This window comes from Trichechus manatus, unplaced genomic scaffold, assembly GCF_000243295.1.
Source record: "Trichechus manatus latirostris isolate Lorelei unplaced genomic scaffold, TriManLat1.0 scaffold00009, whole genome shotgun sequence".
Taxonomy (NCBI): domain Eukaryota; kingdom Metazoa; phylum Chordata; class Mammalia; order Sirenia; family Trichechidae; genus Trichechus; species Trichechus manatus.
The window spans coordinates 29063864-29081485 of record NW_004443945.1 but is presented as its reverse complement, the minus strand read 5'-3'; the positions used below and the strand labels follow the sequence as shown (position 1 = coordinate 29081485).

The following is a 17622-nucleotide window of genomic DNA, read 5'->3' as shown; positions in this document are numbered from 1 at the left end:
CCGGGAAGACAGAGTGGAAAGAGAGCAAGGGTGGAAAGAGTGCAAGAAAAAGCACCGGAGAGTCTGCACGAGGCAGTGTCTTTGGGCTCCAGCCCAGGAGTCGCGCGGGACACCGCCGGCGCCGCTCCAGGGCGGCGTGCGCCGCCCTAGCTCCCCCTCAGTCGGAGGTACCCTTGGTTATGTTGGACCCTCCCCCTGCACCCGGCAGTCTTCCGGCCCAAGTTCAGGAGGCCCAAGATGGCGCTGCCGAGCTGGGTTTGCTTTGCTTGGGGTGTCCGACAGTCCTGCAGTCTCGGTCCACGGCGGGTAAGGCGGCGCTGGAGGGGCCAAGGGCGCTGCTCAATCCCCGAGAGCGCACTGATGGTGCTGGCGTCTGGAGCGGCGGCCGGGGCCCGGGGCCGAGGAGCGAGGCCTGGGGTCCCAGGGCATGAGCAGAGGGAGCAAGGACCTCGGGTCCTGGGGAGCAAGGAGAGAGGACAGGGGGTCATAGGGCTCTGGAGAGCAAGGAACGGGAGTCCAGAGGTGGCCGGGTCACAGGCTGGGGTTAAACCAGGGGCCGTGGAGTCGATTCGGAGGTTGATGTTAGGAAGGGGAAAAAGCGCATTCCACTGTCAGAGGAAGCTCTGGTGTGTGTGTAGGGAAGTGGAGAGAGCACGTAGTTTTCACATTCCTGAAAGTTTCAAAGTTGTTCGTAAATGGGTAGGAAGAGGTATGGAGGCAATAGACAGGCGTATAAAATTAACAGTAACACCAGTGAGGAATGCATACTTCAGAACAATCAACTATGGGAGACCTAAAGGACAGCATTTGCCCAAAAGCAAAGTTCAGAAGGAAGGTTAAAAAACAAAAAAATCCACTGCCATCCAATCATTCGACTCATAACGACCCTATAGAATAGAGTAGAACCCCCATAGGGTTTCCAAGACTAAATCTTTACAGAAGCTGACTGCCACATCTTTCTTCAGAGGAGCAGCTGGTAGATTCTAACTGCTGACCTCTTGGTTAGCAGCAGGAAGGTAGGGCAGGAAAGCTGGGTGAATGGACACAGGGAACCAAGGAGGAAACTGGAAGAGTGCTGCCATATCCAAGATTAGCAACCCCTGTCAAGGAGCAGGCTGTGTGTGGATTGTTGATTGGAAAGCTGATTTACTCTGTAAACTTTCACCTAAACCACAATAAAATGTTCAAAAAATAAAATAGATAAGAGATCTGGAGGGATACAGCACACACCAGTTCTCAGAGTAGGGAGTGGGCCCCAGTAGGAACATTAGGTTTATCTGCAGTCCTTAATTATTTCATGAGTAAAATTGATTCATGAATTAGTTGTATAATTAAACACTAATACAAATAAATTCACATAAAAAGAAAAAAGCAGTCTCTAAACTCCCTTTCAAGAGGTAATGCTGGGTGAAGTACACCTCAGTGCTGGCTTCCACCGCTACTTCCACTTCCCCCATAGTTTCGTTGTTTGGTTTTGTTTTGTCAGTGTCTCTCCATTGGACCCATAATCAAAATTAAGTATGCAAGTGAAGACAGCTCAGGAGAGGTCAAGAGAATGGAAAAGAAGTGGCAATATCCAAGACAGCACCCCCTCCACATGCTCAATTTAGAAGATCTTAATAAATATAAACTAAACCAAAAAGCAAAATTTCTTTAGCCAAGTGGAAAAATTAATCTGCCAGCGGTAGAAAACTGTTTTCAGTTTCATAGAATGGGCAGCCATGGGTTTTTTTTGGAAAAGATGGGCAGTAGTTCCAAATGTGAAGTAAGAAACTGGTAAGCCTTTGAAGTTAAGGGGACTTTTTTTTTTTTTTTAAATGAGATTTGTTCATGGCTAGGGTTTTGTGGATATTATTTTCTTTCTCTAAAGACAGGTTTGCACATCATTGTAAAAGAAGCATATGTTTTCTGATCCCTTCTCAAAGAACTTTCTCATTTCAATCCTATAACAGCTCTGTGAGGTAGAAAAGTCTTCAGAATCTTTTTTTTTTTTTTAAAATACAAATCATTAGCATTGTAGTAATGAGATCACACAGGCCTTATTTCAGCTCTTCTGACACCATTAGCCAATATGTTTGAAAGGGAGAAGATGGACTCGTTTAAAAATTGATTGTAATCTGACAATGTCAAAATGTCTCTGCTTAAGAAAAATGAAAGTTTGGAGGGTCGGGGTTTGGGGGTAAAAGAGTCACCTGTTAGTATGTTTTGTCTCCTTCCTGGCACATGGAGGCTGGGCTTTGAATTCTGGGAGGAGAAAACCCTTCACATTTGTGAAGTGGGAGGTTGTTCCAGGGAACATCACGTTTTTGTGGACAAATACAAGTTGTTACAATTAAAATTTCTAACTTGAATATTTTTATTACCAAGAACAAAGAGAAATGTTTTATTTATTATAAAACCTATTTGTGAAGTGCTATATTAAATTGTATTGTTAGCTAGTAGACCTCAACAAACATTTGAGTACTGGCTCTGTGCCTGCCTCTGAACTTTGCTTTCAGAGTAACCTGAGTTGCTCTCAGTTCTGTTGAGAAGAACATCCAGTCATTCTGCTGTCTATCAGGAAATGCTGACTTAATGCCAACTAAGTGTTGGGTGCTGTGCAATAATCCGAGAAGCTGGACTATATGAAGAAGAAAGGGACATCAGGATTGGTGGAAGACTCATCAACAATCTGCGATATGCAGATGACACAACCTTGCTTGCTGAAAGTGAAGTGGACTTGAAGCACTTACTGGTGAAGATCAAAGACCACAGTCTTCAGTATGGATTATACCTCAACATAAAGAAAACAAAAATCCTTACAACTGGACCGATAAGCAACATCATGATAAATGGAGAAAAGATTGGAATTGTCAAGGATTTCATTTTACTTGGATCCACAATCAACACCCATGGAAGCAGCAGTCAAGAAATCAAAAGACACATTGCATTAGGCATATCTGCTGCAAAAGACCTCTTTAAAGTGTTGAAAAGCAAAGCTGTCACCTTGAAGACTAAGGTGCACCTGACCCAAGCCATGGTATTTCCAGTCACATCGTATGTATGCAAAAGCTGGACAATGCATAAGGAAGACCGAAGAAGAACTGACTCCTTTGAATTGTGATGTTGGTGAAGAATATTGAATATACCATGGACTGCCAAAAGAGTGAACAAATCTGTCTTGGAAGAAGTACAACCACCATGCTCTTAGAAGGAAGGATGACGAGATTACATTTTACATACTTCGGACATGTTGTCAGGAGGGATCAGTCCCTGGAGAAGAACATCGTGCTTGGTAAAGTAGAGGGTCAGCGAAAAAGAGGAAGACCCTCAATGAGATGGATTGACACAGTGGCTGCAACAGTGGGCTCAAGCATAACAACGATTGTGAGCATGGTGCAGGACTGGGCAGTGTTTTGTTCTGTAGTGCATAGGGTCGCTATGAGTCAGAACCGACTTGATGGCACCTAACGAAATAAAAGCGTTGGGCATTCATTGGAGATCTACGGTTGAAAAGATAACATGCCTACTTTCAATGAGCTCATAATTTCATGCATGTTTTTCAAGCTTTGGTTGATAATGCATGAGTGGACCTTGAAATCAATTTAGTGGAGCAAAATAGCATTTTAAAAAATTTGAATAGAAAATATGAGAAATCATCTTATGTAGTAAGGTTTACTTTGTGAAAATTTTATCTTTCTTTTTTTTTGAGAGACCTGAAGTCAAATGATATTTAGGAGGTAAATTGGTAGTCCTTGGTGATTGGTTGACAGTGGGGGATGAGGGAGGAGGATCTGACCATGCCATCAAAATTGTGAACAGGAAAGTTATATGATTAGCTAAGGCTCGGGATAAGGAGTCCAGAAGTCAACACAAAAGTGGTGAAGATCTGAACCAAAGGCAGTGTTGGAGCTATTTAGGACTAAAATGAACCATACTTGGTAATTTGTCTGTGTGATATGAGATGAAGCCCGGCTTTCTGTCTTTGTCCCCAGAACTAATAGCAAGGCCACTCTTTGAGAGCGGGCAGTTTTGAAGGGAAGCTGGAGGGGAGGAGAAGGGTAAATGATGTCAGTCTTGAATGTGTTTAAGGGCTTGGCTTGGGGGACTTCTAAACTCATAGGTACCCTATAGGACAGAGTAGACTGCCCCATAGAGTTTTCAAGGCTGTAATCTTAACGGAAGCAGACTGCCACATCTTTCAACCACAGAGTGGCTGGTGGATGGGAACCACTGACCTTTTGGTTAGCAGCTGAGTGCTTAACCACTGTGCCACTAGAGCTCCTTCAAACTGGTGTATAAATAATTCAAACTAAGTTATGGATATAGAGGAGAGCATGTTAATTCTGTCTAGGGTGTTAGGGGACGCGTCAGAGCTCTCGGAGCTTGACGGTGAATGTTGTGTTGTGGCAGGGATCAATTTGTGTAAAGATAGGGAGGTAGGAAACAGTTTGGGGATCCCTGAGTACTTTTTTTCCCTGAGTATAAGTTTCAGGGCAGGGAAGCAAAGGGAGATAAGACTGGAGAGATAGGCAAGAGCCAAGTCCTGAAGACTTGGTGTTCTGTGTGAAGCTAAGGAATCTGGAGCCATCAAAGGACTTTAAGGAGAGGAGGTTTTTGGTGCTCTAGAGAGCAGCATCACAGATAGGTTGGGGTGAGGAGAGACTGGAGGCAGGAGACCAGTTAAGAGATGACAGAGTAGGCCCTTGGAAGTCAGGCAGTGGATGTAAAGGAAAGCTACGTGGGATTGAAGATGAATTGGATATGTCAGGTGAAGAGAAGGAGGAGGAGACAAGGGAGTCACTGCAGGGGCTGCAGGGCCTAGATGGATGGATGACCTCAGAGATCATGCACACAAATTTCAAAACAGACTCCTTTGCAAAACTATGAAGCTAACTTTGTAATATTAAAAAACATCAACAGCAGTCTGGCCTTCCGGTTATTCCCCAAAGGTTATTATAAACACGAAACCAAAAAAACTAAACCCATTGTTGTCAAGTTGATTCTGACTCATAGCTACCCTATAGGACAGAATAGAACTGCCCCATAGGGTTTCCAAAGAGCGGCTGGTCAATTTGAACTGCCAACCTTTTGGTTAGTAGTTGAGCTCTTAATCATTGCATCACCAGGGCTCCAAACACATGGAAGAGGAGGGGAATTCCAAAGTTAACCAGGATTTTCTACAGACAGTTACAGATTTTAGTAGACATTCCATTAGTTTTTAAAGAAAATTCCAGGTAGAGAATGATCAGCAATCTCGGCAATCGTGTGTTCTCTTCCTAAGGTGATGACTCACTTTGAGATCAGAAATCCCTGGGTCAATATAAGTAGGTTGAGAATAAAGGGACATTTGCATTTTGATCGCTTCCAGTTTGGGGACACCCCCGCACTGTACTGAGTCATAAAAAGCAGTGCTAGAACTGGAGGCTTTCATAATTGTTGAAATGATGAAATTATGTTGCTGATGTTCACCTTTAGTGGCAGTTTATCTTCTGTGCTTCAAAACCATATTTCCAACTGCAGATTAGATATCTCCACCCGAATATTCCCCAGGCTTCGCAGGTGTGCCATTTCTAATACAGAACTCATTACCTTCCATCCTCCAACTTGGGGCTTCTCATGTCAACTCAGTCATCTCACTTATAGCATCACTCTGTATGCAACCATTTAAACTAGAAAATTCCAGTTGGCTTTTTTGCAGAAACTGGCAAGCTGATCCTAAGATTCATATGAAAATGCAAGAGACTCAGAACAACAAAAGATATTCATTACAGCATTGCTTGTAATAGAGAAGACTAGCAATAACCTATGTGCTCTTCCATAAGGGACATACCCAATCAGCTAGTGCACATCCATATAACAAAGTTCTGTGTATCTTATTAAAAGAATGAGCTAGAACCTATATGCTGAATATAAACTCTGCCAAGATATACTGTTAATTCAGTCACTCAACAAATATTTTTTAAATGCCAACAACATGAGGCATTATGTGTTCAGTGAAACATCCAAGGTAGAGAAATACATGTATGTTCCCATTTGTGTTTTTTAAATGAGAATACCTTCATACAAATGTTGATATATGCACAAAAATTGCTTGAAGGAGCCACAAGAAACTGTTAATAATAATAAAAAACTCTGAGACGGGCTATGGGGTGGAAGAGGGACTAAGTGTATTGTTACTGCATATCCCGTAGTACTTCTTAAATATTCAACATGTTCATAAATTATTATGGCATTAAAAATAGTTAACACAAAATTGAGTCATATGCAAGCACATAATAAAGGAAAAGTATAGAGGAAAACAAAGTTACAGCAAAAAAGAAAACCAGCACAGAATCAGTTTCATGATGAAGATCTATGCCTTATTGTAGAAGTATACACATCAGGAAATTTGAGGTATAAGTACTCTACATTCAACACTTAAGTGTAAGCTATATTCATACAGACAATGAAATGTTAGCATACCTGTTTTTTAAGATTTCTAAGTGCCCGTTGGTTTAGGTCAAAATTCTGTGGTTTTTTTTGAGATCAAACTGACTCAAATTCACTTAAGAGATTTGCAATTGGGTTTAGCTGTGGTATAAAAACGTCAGCTCAGTAAATAATGAGATTTTTCAAAGGAAAACTTTGAAAATTGCACATCTTTGCACTCCCAAAGTACTTCACATTGCCCTTGCACAGAGTAAGCCTTCAAGAATTACTTCCTGATTTTTTTTTGTCCAGTTGCTAGAAGGCACATGTCTGTCATTGTCAGCTCTCCCTCCTTTCATTACTGCCAGCTGGTTGGATCTGAACTTAGGCTAATCTGCATGCTAAATGTCTGTGGTATGGGGTGTCTCCTTTTTATTTCTGCTGTCCTCAGTATCTTGCACCTAGACTGATGCCTCCTGTGACTGGTCTCCATCGCTCCTTCTAGCTCACAGGTAAATCTATCTTTCCGAAACACAATTAAGAGCAATGCTGAAGTGAAGGTGAGAGAGGTGGAAGAAACTCAGGTAAATATCCTTGATCTTTTCAATAAAGGAGGTCCTGTTTATCTGCCTTTGCTGAAATAGGTCAAGGTGTGATGGAGTTGGGATTGAAGCAGGAATAATTGGACCAGGCAGTATTAGGGACAATGGTAATTTATTACATCCTCATTTTCTGGGACTGTCTAACCTGCAAGTAATTTTATTTGCCAGCTTGCCATCACTTTTGATGATAGCAGCTTGGTCTAAGCCAGCATTATCTATCGCCTGGCATGCTACAAAAGCATCATAACTAACCTCCCTATTTCCAGCCTTACCCTCTACACTACTTTCAACATAGCAACCAGAACTGTCCTCTAAAACCTTAAGGCAGATTATGTCAATCCTCTGCTCAAAACCTTGCAGTTGTTTCCCACCCAACTCAGTAAAAGCTTAAGTTCACGTAGTGGCTGATTCATCCCTTTACCTTATTGACCTCACCTCCTGCCACTCCTCCTTCTACACCTGCCACACTGGCCTCCTGACTGTTCCTCAGACACACAAGGCATGCTCCCTCCTCAAGGCCTTTGCTCTTACTCTTCCCTCTGCCTGGAGCAACCCTTGACTCATTCCCTTACCTCCTTTAGTCTTGTCAGGTGTTACCTTCCCAGTGAATCCTTCGCTGACCAACCTATTTAAAATAGCAACTTTCTACTCTTTTGAGGGCAGTGGTTGTTCAGTGGTAGAATTCTTGCCTTCCAGGCAGGAGACCTGGGTTCAATTCCTGGCCAGTGCACCTCAAACACAGCCACTGCCCATCTGTCAGTGGAGGTTTGCATGGTGCTATGATTTCGAACATGTTTCAGTGGAACTTTTAGACTAAGGCAGTCTAGGAAGAAAGGCCTGGCTATCTACTTCTAAAAATGAAAACCCTGTGGATCACAACAATCTGATCTTGTTGTTCATGGGGTCGTCATGAGTCAGGTGCTGGCTCAATGGCAGGTAACAGCAACAATCTCTCTTCTATGCAGTATTTTTCCCATAGCAGAAATCAACTTTTAATATACTATATACCCATTGCCGTTGAGTCGATTCCGACTCATAGTGACTCTGTAGGACATAGTAGAACTGCCTCATAGGGTTTCCAAGGCTGTCATCTTTACAGAAGCAGACTCCCACATTTTTCTCCTCGGAGTGGCTGGTGGGTTCGAACTGGTGGGATGACCTTTCGGTTAGCAGCCAAGTGCTTAACCACTGTGCCTCCAGGGTTCCTAACATACTATATATTTCACTTGATTATTTTTCCCGAAGATAATCTCTCTGAAGGTAGATTATTGTATCTGTTTTGTTCACTGCTGTATTCTGAGTGTGTAGAATAGTGCCTGGGACTATAGAAGCCGAATAAAAATTTGCAAAAAAATAAACTAATAAATGAACTCTATACTTAATTATAATATTATGTTTATACCTAGTACTTTCTCATATAAGCAAATGTCCAAATCAAAATGAACCCTTTGCAAGAGCAGGGGTTCTGATTTTTGGTTCATATTTAGTTTTGATTAACATGATAGAGAATCAATAAAAGATGTTGAAGGAGAGACAAGCTGGAGTGAAGGCAGTAGTTAAAAATTCCAAACCGTATGCTAATGTAGTTCTCTGAGTGCACCTGCTTTCACTGTATAGTGTTGGTGAAGTATCTGTTTTGTCAGTCAGATAAGAACTTAATAAAATTGGGAAGTACAGTGTAGCACAGAGCAACTACTTTTTCAAGGATTCATGTGCACCCCTATAAAGTGTATCATTACTCAAAAATATAATTTCTGTCTTGCTACCGGCAAGTGCGTAATTCAGCCCAGACACTGGAGCTTGGTGTCCAGCTTGCTTTTGTATTTGCTCAACCTTACCTTGAAGTTGCTGTGGCAACGAGATCTGTGCTATGCAGAAGCTTAGAATATCGGCAGCCTCTGCAGTGCTCTACTTTAAGTTAAGGGACGGGTAGAAGTGCTCAAGCAATCCACGCTGGCACAGAGCATGAGCTTAACACTGCTGTAACAAGCCATACGTGTGGATCGAGTTTAGATACTTCAGTTCTTTAAAAGCTGGCAGGGTCACTATTGGCATCTGGAGTGGGACAGTTCTTCACTGTGCAGGACTCTCTTTTTGCGGGCTGGATCTTCCAGTCAAGCAATCTCCTTGGCTGCCTTAGGTATTTCCGAATGCCTCCAGTTAAGAACCACTTACACCATGTGTACGTGGTCGTGGTCTGGGTATTGAATGCATGTGTGGACAGACACGTGCCTTCTAGCAACTGGACAAAAAAAATCAGGAAGTAATTCTTGAAGGCTTACTCTGTGCAAGGGCAATGTGAAGTACTTTGGGAGTGCAAAGATGTGCAATTTTCAAAGTTTTCCTTTGAAAAATCTGATTATTTACTGAGCTGACGTTTTTATACCACAGCTAAGCCCAATTGCAAATCTCTTACGTGAATTTGAGTCAGAGTTTGGTCTTAAAAAAAACCACAGAATTTTGACCTAAACCAGCGGGCACTTAGAAATCTTAAAAAACAGGTATGCTAACATTTCACTGTCTGTATGAATATAGCTTACACTTAAGTGTTGAATGTAGAGTACTTATACTTCAAATTTCCTGATGTATATACTTCTACAATAAGGCATAGATCTTCATCATGAAACGGGTTCTGTGCTAGTTTTCTTTTTTGCTGTAACTTTGTTTTCCTCTATACTTTTCCTTTATTATGTGCTTGCATATGACTCAATTTTGTGTTAACTATTTTTAATGCCATAATAATTTATGAACATGTTGAATATTTAAGAAGTACTACGGGATATGCAGTAACAATACACTTAGTCCCTCTTCCACCCCATAGCCCGTCTCAGAGTTTTTTATTATTATTAACAGTTTCTTGTGGCTCCTTCAAGCAATTTTTGTGCATATATCAACATTTGTATGAAGGTATTCTCATTTAAAAAACACAAATGGGAACATACATGTATTTGTCTACCTTGGATGTTTCACTGAACACATAATGCCTCATGTTGTTGGCATTTAAAAAATATTTGTTGAGTGACTGAATTAACAGTATATCTTGGCAGAGTTTATATTCAGCATATAGGTTCTAGCTCATTCTTTTAATAAGATACACAGAACTTTGTTATATGGATGTGCACTAGCTGATTGGGTATGTCCCTTATGGAAGAGCACGTAGGTTATTGCTAGCCTTCTCTATTACAAGCAATGCTGTAATGAATATCTTTTGTTATTCTGAGTCTCTTGCATTTCCATATGAATCTTAGGATCAGCTTGCCAGTTTCTGCAAAAAAGCCAACTGGAATTTTGATAGGGATCTCATTAAATCTGTAGATAAATTTGGGGAGTATTGTCATTTTGACAATATCTAATCCATCAACACAGGATGTCTTTCCATTTCTTTGGGTCTTTAATTTCTTTCAATGATGTTTAGTGATTTTCAGTATACAAGTCTAATACTTATTTTGTTAAATTTATTCCTAAGTATTTATTTTTTTGATGCTATTGTAAATGGAATTTTCTTAATTTCATTTTTATAATTATTATCTTTGAACATAGTTCCCCTTCTCCTCCCATACTTGAAGGAGTATATCAGCAGGACAAATTTCTAGGTGTAGAGTTACTGGGTCAAAGGGTATTTATATTTAATATTTCAATAAATATTGCCAAATTGTCCTCCAAAGTAGTGGCTCCAATTCACATTAACAGGTTATAAGAGTGACTTTAATAAGCTATTTCCTATATAATATATGTCATAGTCATCTAGTGCTGCTATAACAAATACCACAAGTGGATGGCTTTAACAAAGATAAATTTATTCTCTCACAGTCTAGGAGGCTAGAAGTCAGAATTCAGGATGCCAGCTCCAGGGGAAGGCTTTCTGTCTCTGTTGGCTCTGGGGGAAGGTCCTTGTCATCAGTCTTCCTGGGTCGAGGAGCTTCTCAGCGAAGGGACCCCGGGTCCAAAGGATGTGCTTTGCTCCTGGTGTGGCTTTCTTAGTGGTATGAGGTACCCATGTCTCTCTGTTTGCTTCTTTCTTTTGTATCTCAAGAGAGATTGATTTAAGATACAACCTAATCCTGTAGATTGAGTCCTGCCTTATTAACATTATTGCTGATAATCCTATCTCATTAACATCATAGAAGTAGGATTTACAACACACAGGAAAATCATATCAGATGACAAAATGGTGAACAATCACACAATACTGGGAATCATGGCCCAGCCAAGCTGACACATATTTATGGGGGACACAATTCTGTCCGTGACAATGTATTACAAAATTTTGAATTTACCTACTTGGTAATAGAAAAATCATATCTCCTTTTGTTTCAGTATGCTTTTATTTAATTATAAGTATGGTTGTATATATTTTCTTTGCCAATCATATATTCCTTTTACCATGGACTACCTGCTTAAGCTGTTTACCTATTTTTTTCTGTTGACAAATGACTCATTAATACTTATACCTCAGTAAATTACTAGTCTCTTTCAATTCCCTGCCCCCCCCCAACCCTTGGGTTATAAACTAACTTTGAAGATTCTACAATTTAGGGTCATTGGAAATGTCTACTTTAACCTTTTAAACAAGCGGCAAAAAGCTGGACTTGTATTGTGTGTCTGTGGAAGACTCTATATGTCTGTAACCATGCGCTTTCCAGTAGAATTGGAACCTGCCCAACTAGTGTATCTAATGCAACAAGCATATATTGAATGTCTGACTGGTGCCAGAAACTCTATTATTGTGGTAATAAGATACTGTTTCTGCTTTCCTGGGTGCTCACAGTCTAGTGTGGGAGCCACGGAGCATGGTGGACAGAGATAGTCTATAAAGAAAATGTTCTACATCCCACTGTGGTGAGTCGCACCTGAGGTCTTAAAAGCCTGCAGGTGGCAATGTAAGACAGAACAGGTTTTGCCTGTTTTTAGCAGAGGCATCTGTTAAAAAGTGTCAACAAAGCTGTTGACAGTTTTGCTTGGTTTTGAGGGTTGATTCTACTAGGTTGCAAAAGAGGAAGGGCCAGTTCAGCCTGAAGAGAAAGCATGGGCAAAGGTCAGAGGATCAAAGTGCATGCCAGTTTTGGGAATGCTGAGGAGTTGAGAACAGTAGTGGAACTGGTAGGAAGTGGGGCTAGTTTGAGGCTATATTGTACAACAGCTTGAATACCATGCTGAAGAGTTTGAATTTTTTAATTTTTATTGTGCTTTAGGTGAAAGTTTACAGAGTAAACTAGTTTCTCGTTAAACAGTTAATACACAGACTGTTTCGTGGCATTGGTTGCCAACCCCGTGATGTGTCAAAACTCTCCCTCATCTATCCTGGGTTCCCTGTTTCCATTGGTCCAGTTTTCCTGTCCCTTTGTGCCTTCTCATCTTTGCTTTTGGGCTGGTGTGCTCAGTGGTCTTCTATACATGAATTGAACTACGAAGCACATTCCTCACATGTTTATTGTTGGCCATATAGACCTGTCTAGTCTTTGGCTGAACGGTGAACCTCAGGAGTAACTTCAGTACTGAGTTAAAAGGATGTCCAAGGGCCATACTCTCAGGGTTTCTCCAGTCTCTGTCAGACCAGCAAGCCTGGTCTTTTTATTTTTTTTTTTTTTTGTAAATTAGAATTTTATTCTACATTTTTCTCCCACTGTGTCTGGGACCCTCTATTGTGATCCCTGCCAGAGCAGTTGGTGGTGGTAACCCGGTACCACGTAGTTGTTCTGGGCTCAGTCTGGTGGAGGTTATGGTAGTTGTGGTGCATTAGTCCTTTGGACTAATCTTTCCCTTGTGTCTTTGGTATTCTTCATTCTTTCTTCTAGCCGGGATGGGACCAGTAGATGTATCTTAGATGACCACTCGCAGGCTTTTAAGACCCCAGACGAGACTCCTCACAGTCAGATGTAGAACATTTTCTTTATAGACTGTGTTATGCCATTTGAGCTAAATGCTCCCCAAGACCATGGTCCCCAGCCTTCAGCCCAGTAGTTCAGTCTCTCAGGGCATTTGGATGTATCTGTGAAGCTTCTATGACTTTGCCCTGGTCAGGTTGTGCTGACTTGCCCAGTATGGTGTACTATCTTACCCTTCACAAAAGTTGCCACATATCTATTGCCTATTTGGTGTTTTTCCATCCCCACCCCTCCCCTCCCTCATAACCATCAAAGATTGTTTCTGTGTGAAAACATTTTCATGTGTTTTTGTAATAGTGGTCTCATACAGTATTTGTGTTTTTGTGATTGACTTATTTCACTCAGCGTAATGCCCTCCAGATTCATCAATTTTGTGAGGTTTCACAGATTCATCATTGTTCTGTATAGTTGTGTAGTATTCCATTGTGTGTATGTACCATAGTTTGTTTATCCATTGTCTGTTGATGGGCACTTAGGTTGTTTCCATCTTTTTGCTATTGTGAATAATGCTGCAGTGAACATGGGTGTGCATATGTCCATTCATGTGACTGGTCTTATTTCTCTAGGATATATTCCTAGGAGTGGGATAACTATTTCTAGCTTTGTAAGGAAGTACCATATCGTTTTCCAAAATGGTTCTACCGTTTTACATTCCCACCAGCGGTGCATAAGAGTTCCAATCTCTCCGTGACCTCTCCAACATTTGTTATTTTCTGTTTTTTTGATTTGTGCCAGTAATGTTGGGTGAGGTGGTATCTCAGTGTAGTTTTGATTTGCATTTCTCTAATGACAGGTGATTGAGAGCATTTCCTCATGTGCCTGTTAGCCACCTGAATATCGTCTTTGGTGAAGTGTTTGTTCATATCCTTTGCCCATTTTTTAACTGGATTTTTCTCTTTTTATTGTAGAGGTATTGGATTTTCCTGTAGATTATAGAGATTAATTTTTGTTGGACATGTCATAGCCAAAAATTTTTTCCCAGTCTGTAGTTTCTCTTTTTACTCTTTCAGTGGAGTCTTTTGATGAGCATAAATGTTTAATTTTTAGAAGATTTCATTTATCTAGGTTATCTTCTGGTGTTTGCGTATTGTTAATTATGGTTTGTATCCTGTTTATGCCATATATTAGGGCTTCTAATGTTGACACTATTTTTTCTTCCATTATCTTTACAGTTTTTGGTTTTATATTTAGGTCTTTGATCCATTTTGAATTAGTTTTTTTTTTTTTAAGGCAAAAAGAAATTTTATTCAGCATGTATTCAAAAAGGCAAAAGTGAGAAAACGGACGACCATGCTGCCAGAGCCATGTCTGCCCGAGTCCAAGGAAATATCACAGAAGAGACAAAAGCGGGAAAACGGACAAGCATGTTGCTAGAGCCATGTCTGTCCAAGTCCAAAGAATATCACAGTATAGGCAAGAATGGGAAAACGGACAAGCTTGCTGCCACAGCCATGTCTGCCCGAGTCCCTGAATTAGTTTTGTATATGGTGTAAGGTATGGGTTCTGTTTCATTTTTTTACAGATGGTCATCCAGTTTTGCCAGCACCGTTTGTTAAAAAGACTGTCTTTTCCCCATTTAATGGGCTTTGGGCCAAATTTTGACTTTTTGACTTTGGAAGGCATCAGTGGTTTTGAGGGATAGGATTTTAATGTGGAGGCCTAATTAGTTGTATTAATGACAATGTAGTGATAGCTAAGTGCTGTTTAGGTATAGGTATCAACTCATTCAGCCTTACAGGTTCCATGTGAGGGTCTATTATTATATGATCTTTGCAAATTTGAAACTGGATTTTCTTAATATACTTGGGAGATCAAATAGTTATTTTTACAGAAACTTGTTTCACATGAAACTTCAGAAACTCATCTATTGTGCAAAAAAAAAAAAAAAAAAGGCCTTTTTCTTCTTTTTGATTTTTCTAAATTGGTTTCTTGGGTTTTATTTAGGTAGGGGTCATACGTTCGAATGCCACAGGGCCCTGAAGGCCCTGTAAGTGAAAGGCCAACTGGTGAAAAGCACTCACTGCATGTGTGGATGACAGGTGGGCAGAGCTCAGGCCTTGTCTTGGGGCAATGAACACTGTTCTCAGCACAGACCATGTGCCATGTAGGAAGGTAGACTCAGTGTTGGTAGAGCTTCTGATTTTTATGTGAATTCTCCCAATTTCTAAATGTTGGCTTAAAATTTCTAAAATATTAGGCAGGCCTAACATACTTGACCCAGGATCACCAACCTATGTATACTTTAGATGTTTAGACATTTTAAACTGGCCAAAATACTTAAATAATTTAGGTATAAATCCCATTGATATACTGTACTTTAGGGAAGGGACAGTCAAGTATCTTTCAGAATTACCATTTCGAGGATTAGAAGTACAATCACTTCTAGTTTGGTTGCTGTAATTCAGGAATACATGAAAGAGGAAGATACTGTTTATATGATGTGGGGGAATGATAAGTATGGATGGGGAGAAGAATGATACTTTCTTTTTGCGGGGGGGGGGAGGTATTTAGAGCTTCTAAATGAATCTGCATTGCCAACATTGGAAGACTTTGGAGTTTTAAGGATTTTAGGTACCTAAAGACCTCCAGAGAAATCAATCCTGATATTAGAGGTATAATTTCTGTTTTCAAAAAACAAGTTATTTCTAGAAAATCCACAAAGCAAGGTTTGAAAATCTTTAAAAGCATATATTGTATCTGCTTTTTACGATTCAGAAAGAAATGGCCAAATCGCTATTTTAGTTTATTCAGGATGCTTCTTTGTAGAAATAGAGGATTGAATACAATATAATCCTCTGAGACCTGTTCATCTCTAAAGGTCTTAATGTTGAATGAACAACTTGCTTTTAGGCAAACAGATGGCTTGATTTAATATTCAGCAGCATAAACGCTATGAATTGTAAAAGGGTGATATGAATTAAAATAGCACATCAGTTTCCTCATTTTTGGTTTGGTGGGGAAGGGGAGTTGTAAAATCAGTATTGATCAGATCAAATAAGATAGAATATATGGGACTAGTGTAATAGGCTGTTACGTTATTGACATTTATTAAGAATTGTTATTATCAGGTGTGATATTTTTACATTTATGTTCTTTCCTCTACCTGCTAGGAGGCTGAGAAAATGTTCAAAAATTAAAAAAAGAAATAAAAAAGTTTGTATACAAATATCTTGCTTAATTTCCCTATTTTTCATAAAGCACCACATCAACTTCTCTATACAGATCAACACTAAATAGATAAAAATTCATGTTAGAGCCTTTGACAAATTACTAGAAGACAGTTTTTTTATCATTATGAGGTGATGACAAACTCACCAGCCTACTTGCAAAAACCCGCTGATTCATCATCTCCACGTAATCGTTCTGGAGGCAGTGGCTGCCTTAAGTAAACTTGCCATTTATGTAGAGAGAGATTTTACTTCGATCGTCACACCTTGGTGAGAGGATTAAAAAATGAAACAAAACAAAACTTCATCATCATGAAGCTGAAAGAAATATTTAATGACCAGCATAGAACATAACCAGATTTGCAAATTCATTTTCACCAATTTTTTTATATATGCTCAACATTTTGTTTTTCAATAACATTTGTTTTCCTGGTTATACAAGCAAATAATACTTATTGAACACATTTTGAAAATGCTGAAAAATAAAGAAAAAGCCAATAATCTTCCTTAATCCCACCTCCTAGAGATAATAAGTAAGGTAACGGATGGACTCTGAGGTCAGACAGGTCTTGAGTTTGAGTCAAGTCTTTACTACTTATTATTTGTCTTTTGTAAGTTGCTTAACGTTCTGTGCCTCAGTTTCCCATCAATAAAATGGGAATAATAATAGAATTTAACTTACAGCGTGAGTTGTGAGGTAATGCATTGAAAGTGGTCAGTACTCCTTGGCACATAGTAAATATAGAATACACTACTTACTGTTGTTATTTCCTTCTAGTCTTTCTTCTAAGCATACATTTCTTTTCTTTTTTTGTTGTAGTTTAAATGAAGTTTACATTTCAAGTTAGTCTCCCATACAAAAATTTATCCATACATTGTTATGTGACCGTAAATGCTCTCTCTGTACTGTGACAGCACACTCCTCCTTTCCACCCCTGATTACCCATGTCCATTCAGCCAGCTCCTAACACTCCCTGTCTTCCCATCTCTCCCCTGGACAGAAGCTGTCCATTTAGTCTCTTGTATTGAGCTAAGAGGCACACTCCTCACGAGTATCACTTTATGTCACACAGTCCAGTCCAATCCCTGTCTAAAGAGTTGGCCTCGGGAATTGTTTTAGTTCTGGACTGATAGAGAATCCAGGGGCTATGCTTTCCTGGGTTCCTTCAGTCTCAGTCAGACCGTTAAGTCTGGTCTTCCTAGAATTTGAGTTCTGCACCCCACCTTTCTCCTGCTCCATCAGGGACTCTCTGTTGTGTTCCCTGTCAGCACGGTGAATGGTGGTAGCCAGGCACAGTCTAGTTCTTCTGGTCTCAGGTTGATGAAGTCTCTGGTTTATGTGGTCCTTTCTGTCTCTTGAGCTAATACTTTCCTTGTGTCTTTGGTGTTCTTCATTCTCCTTTACTCTGCTTGGTTGGGAACAATTGATGCATCTTAGATGGCCGCTTGCAAGCTTTTAAGACCCCAGACGCCACTCACCAAAGTAGGATGCAGAACATTTTCTTAATGAGCTTTCTTATGCCAGTTGTCCTAGATGTCCCCTGAAAGCATGGTCCCCAGACCCCTACCCCTGCTACT

At 40.2% G+C, this 17622-nt stretch overlaps 1 protein-coding gene across 3 annotated transcripts in view; it reads left to right on the top strand.

Moving 5' to 3' along the window:
• The first annotated feature begins 221 nt into the window (after nucleotides 1–221).
• DECR1 (2,4-dienoyl-CoA reductase 1) overlaps nucleotides 222–17622 on the top strand; it is a 48072-nt gene continuing 30671 nt past the window's right edge. Inside the window, exon 1 of one of the 3 annotated variants that reach the window (XM_023726093.1) lies at nucleotides 222–306. Coding sequence is in view for 1 of the 3 variants with exons in the window: in XM_004370786.2 (XP_004370843.2) it covers nucleotides 238–306 (69 nt within the window). In the remaining 2 variants the exon portion in view is untranslated. Of the gene's footprint in view, nucleotides 307–14315; nucleotides 14372–17622 lie in introns of those variants that run through there. The other 2 variants (XM_004370786.2, XM_023726092.1) reach the window with 2 other exon arrangements.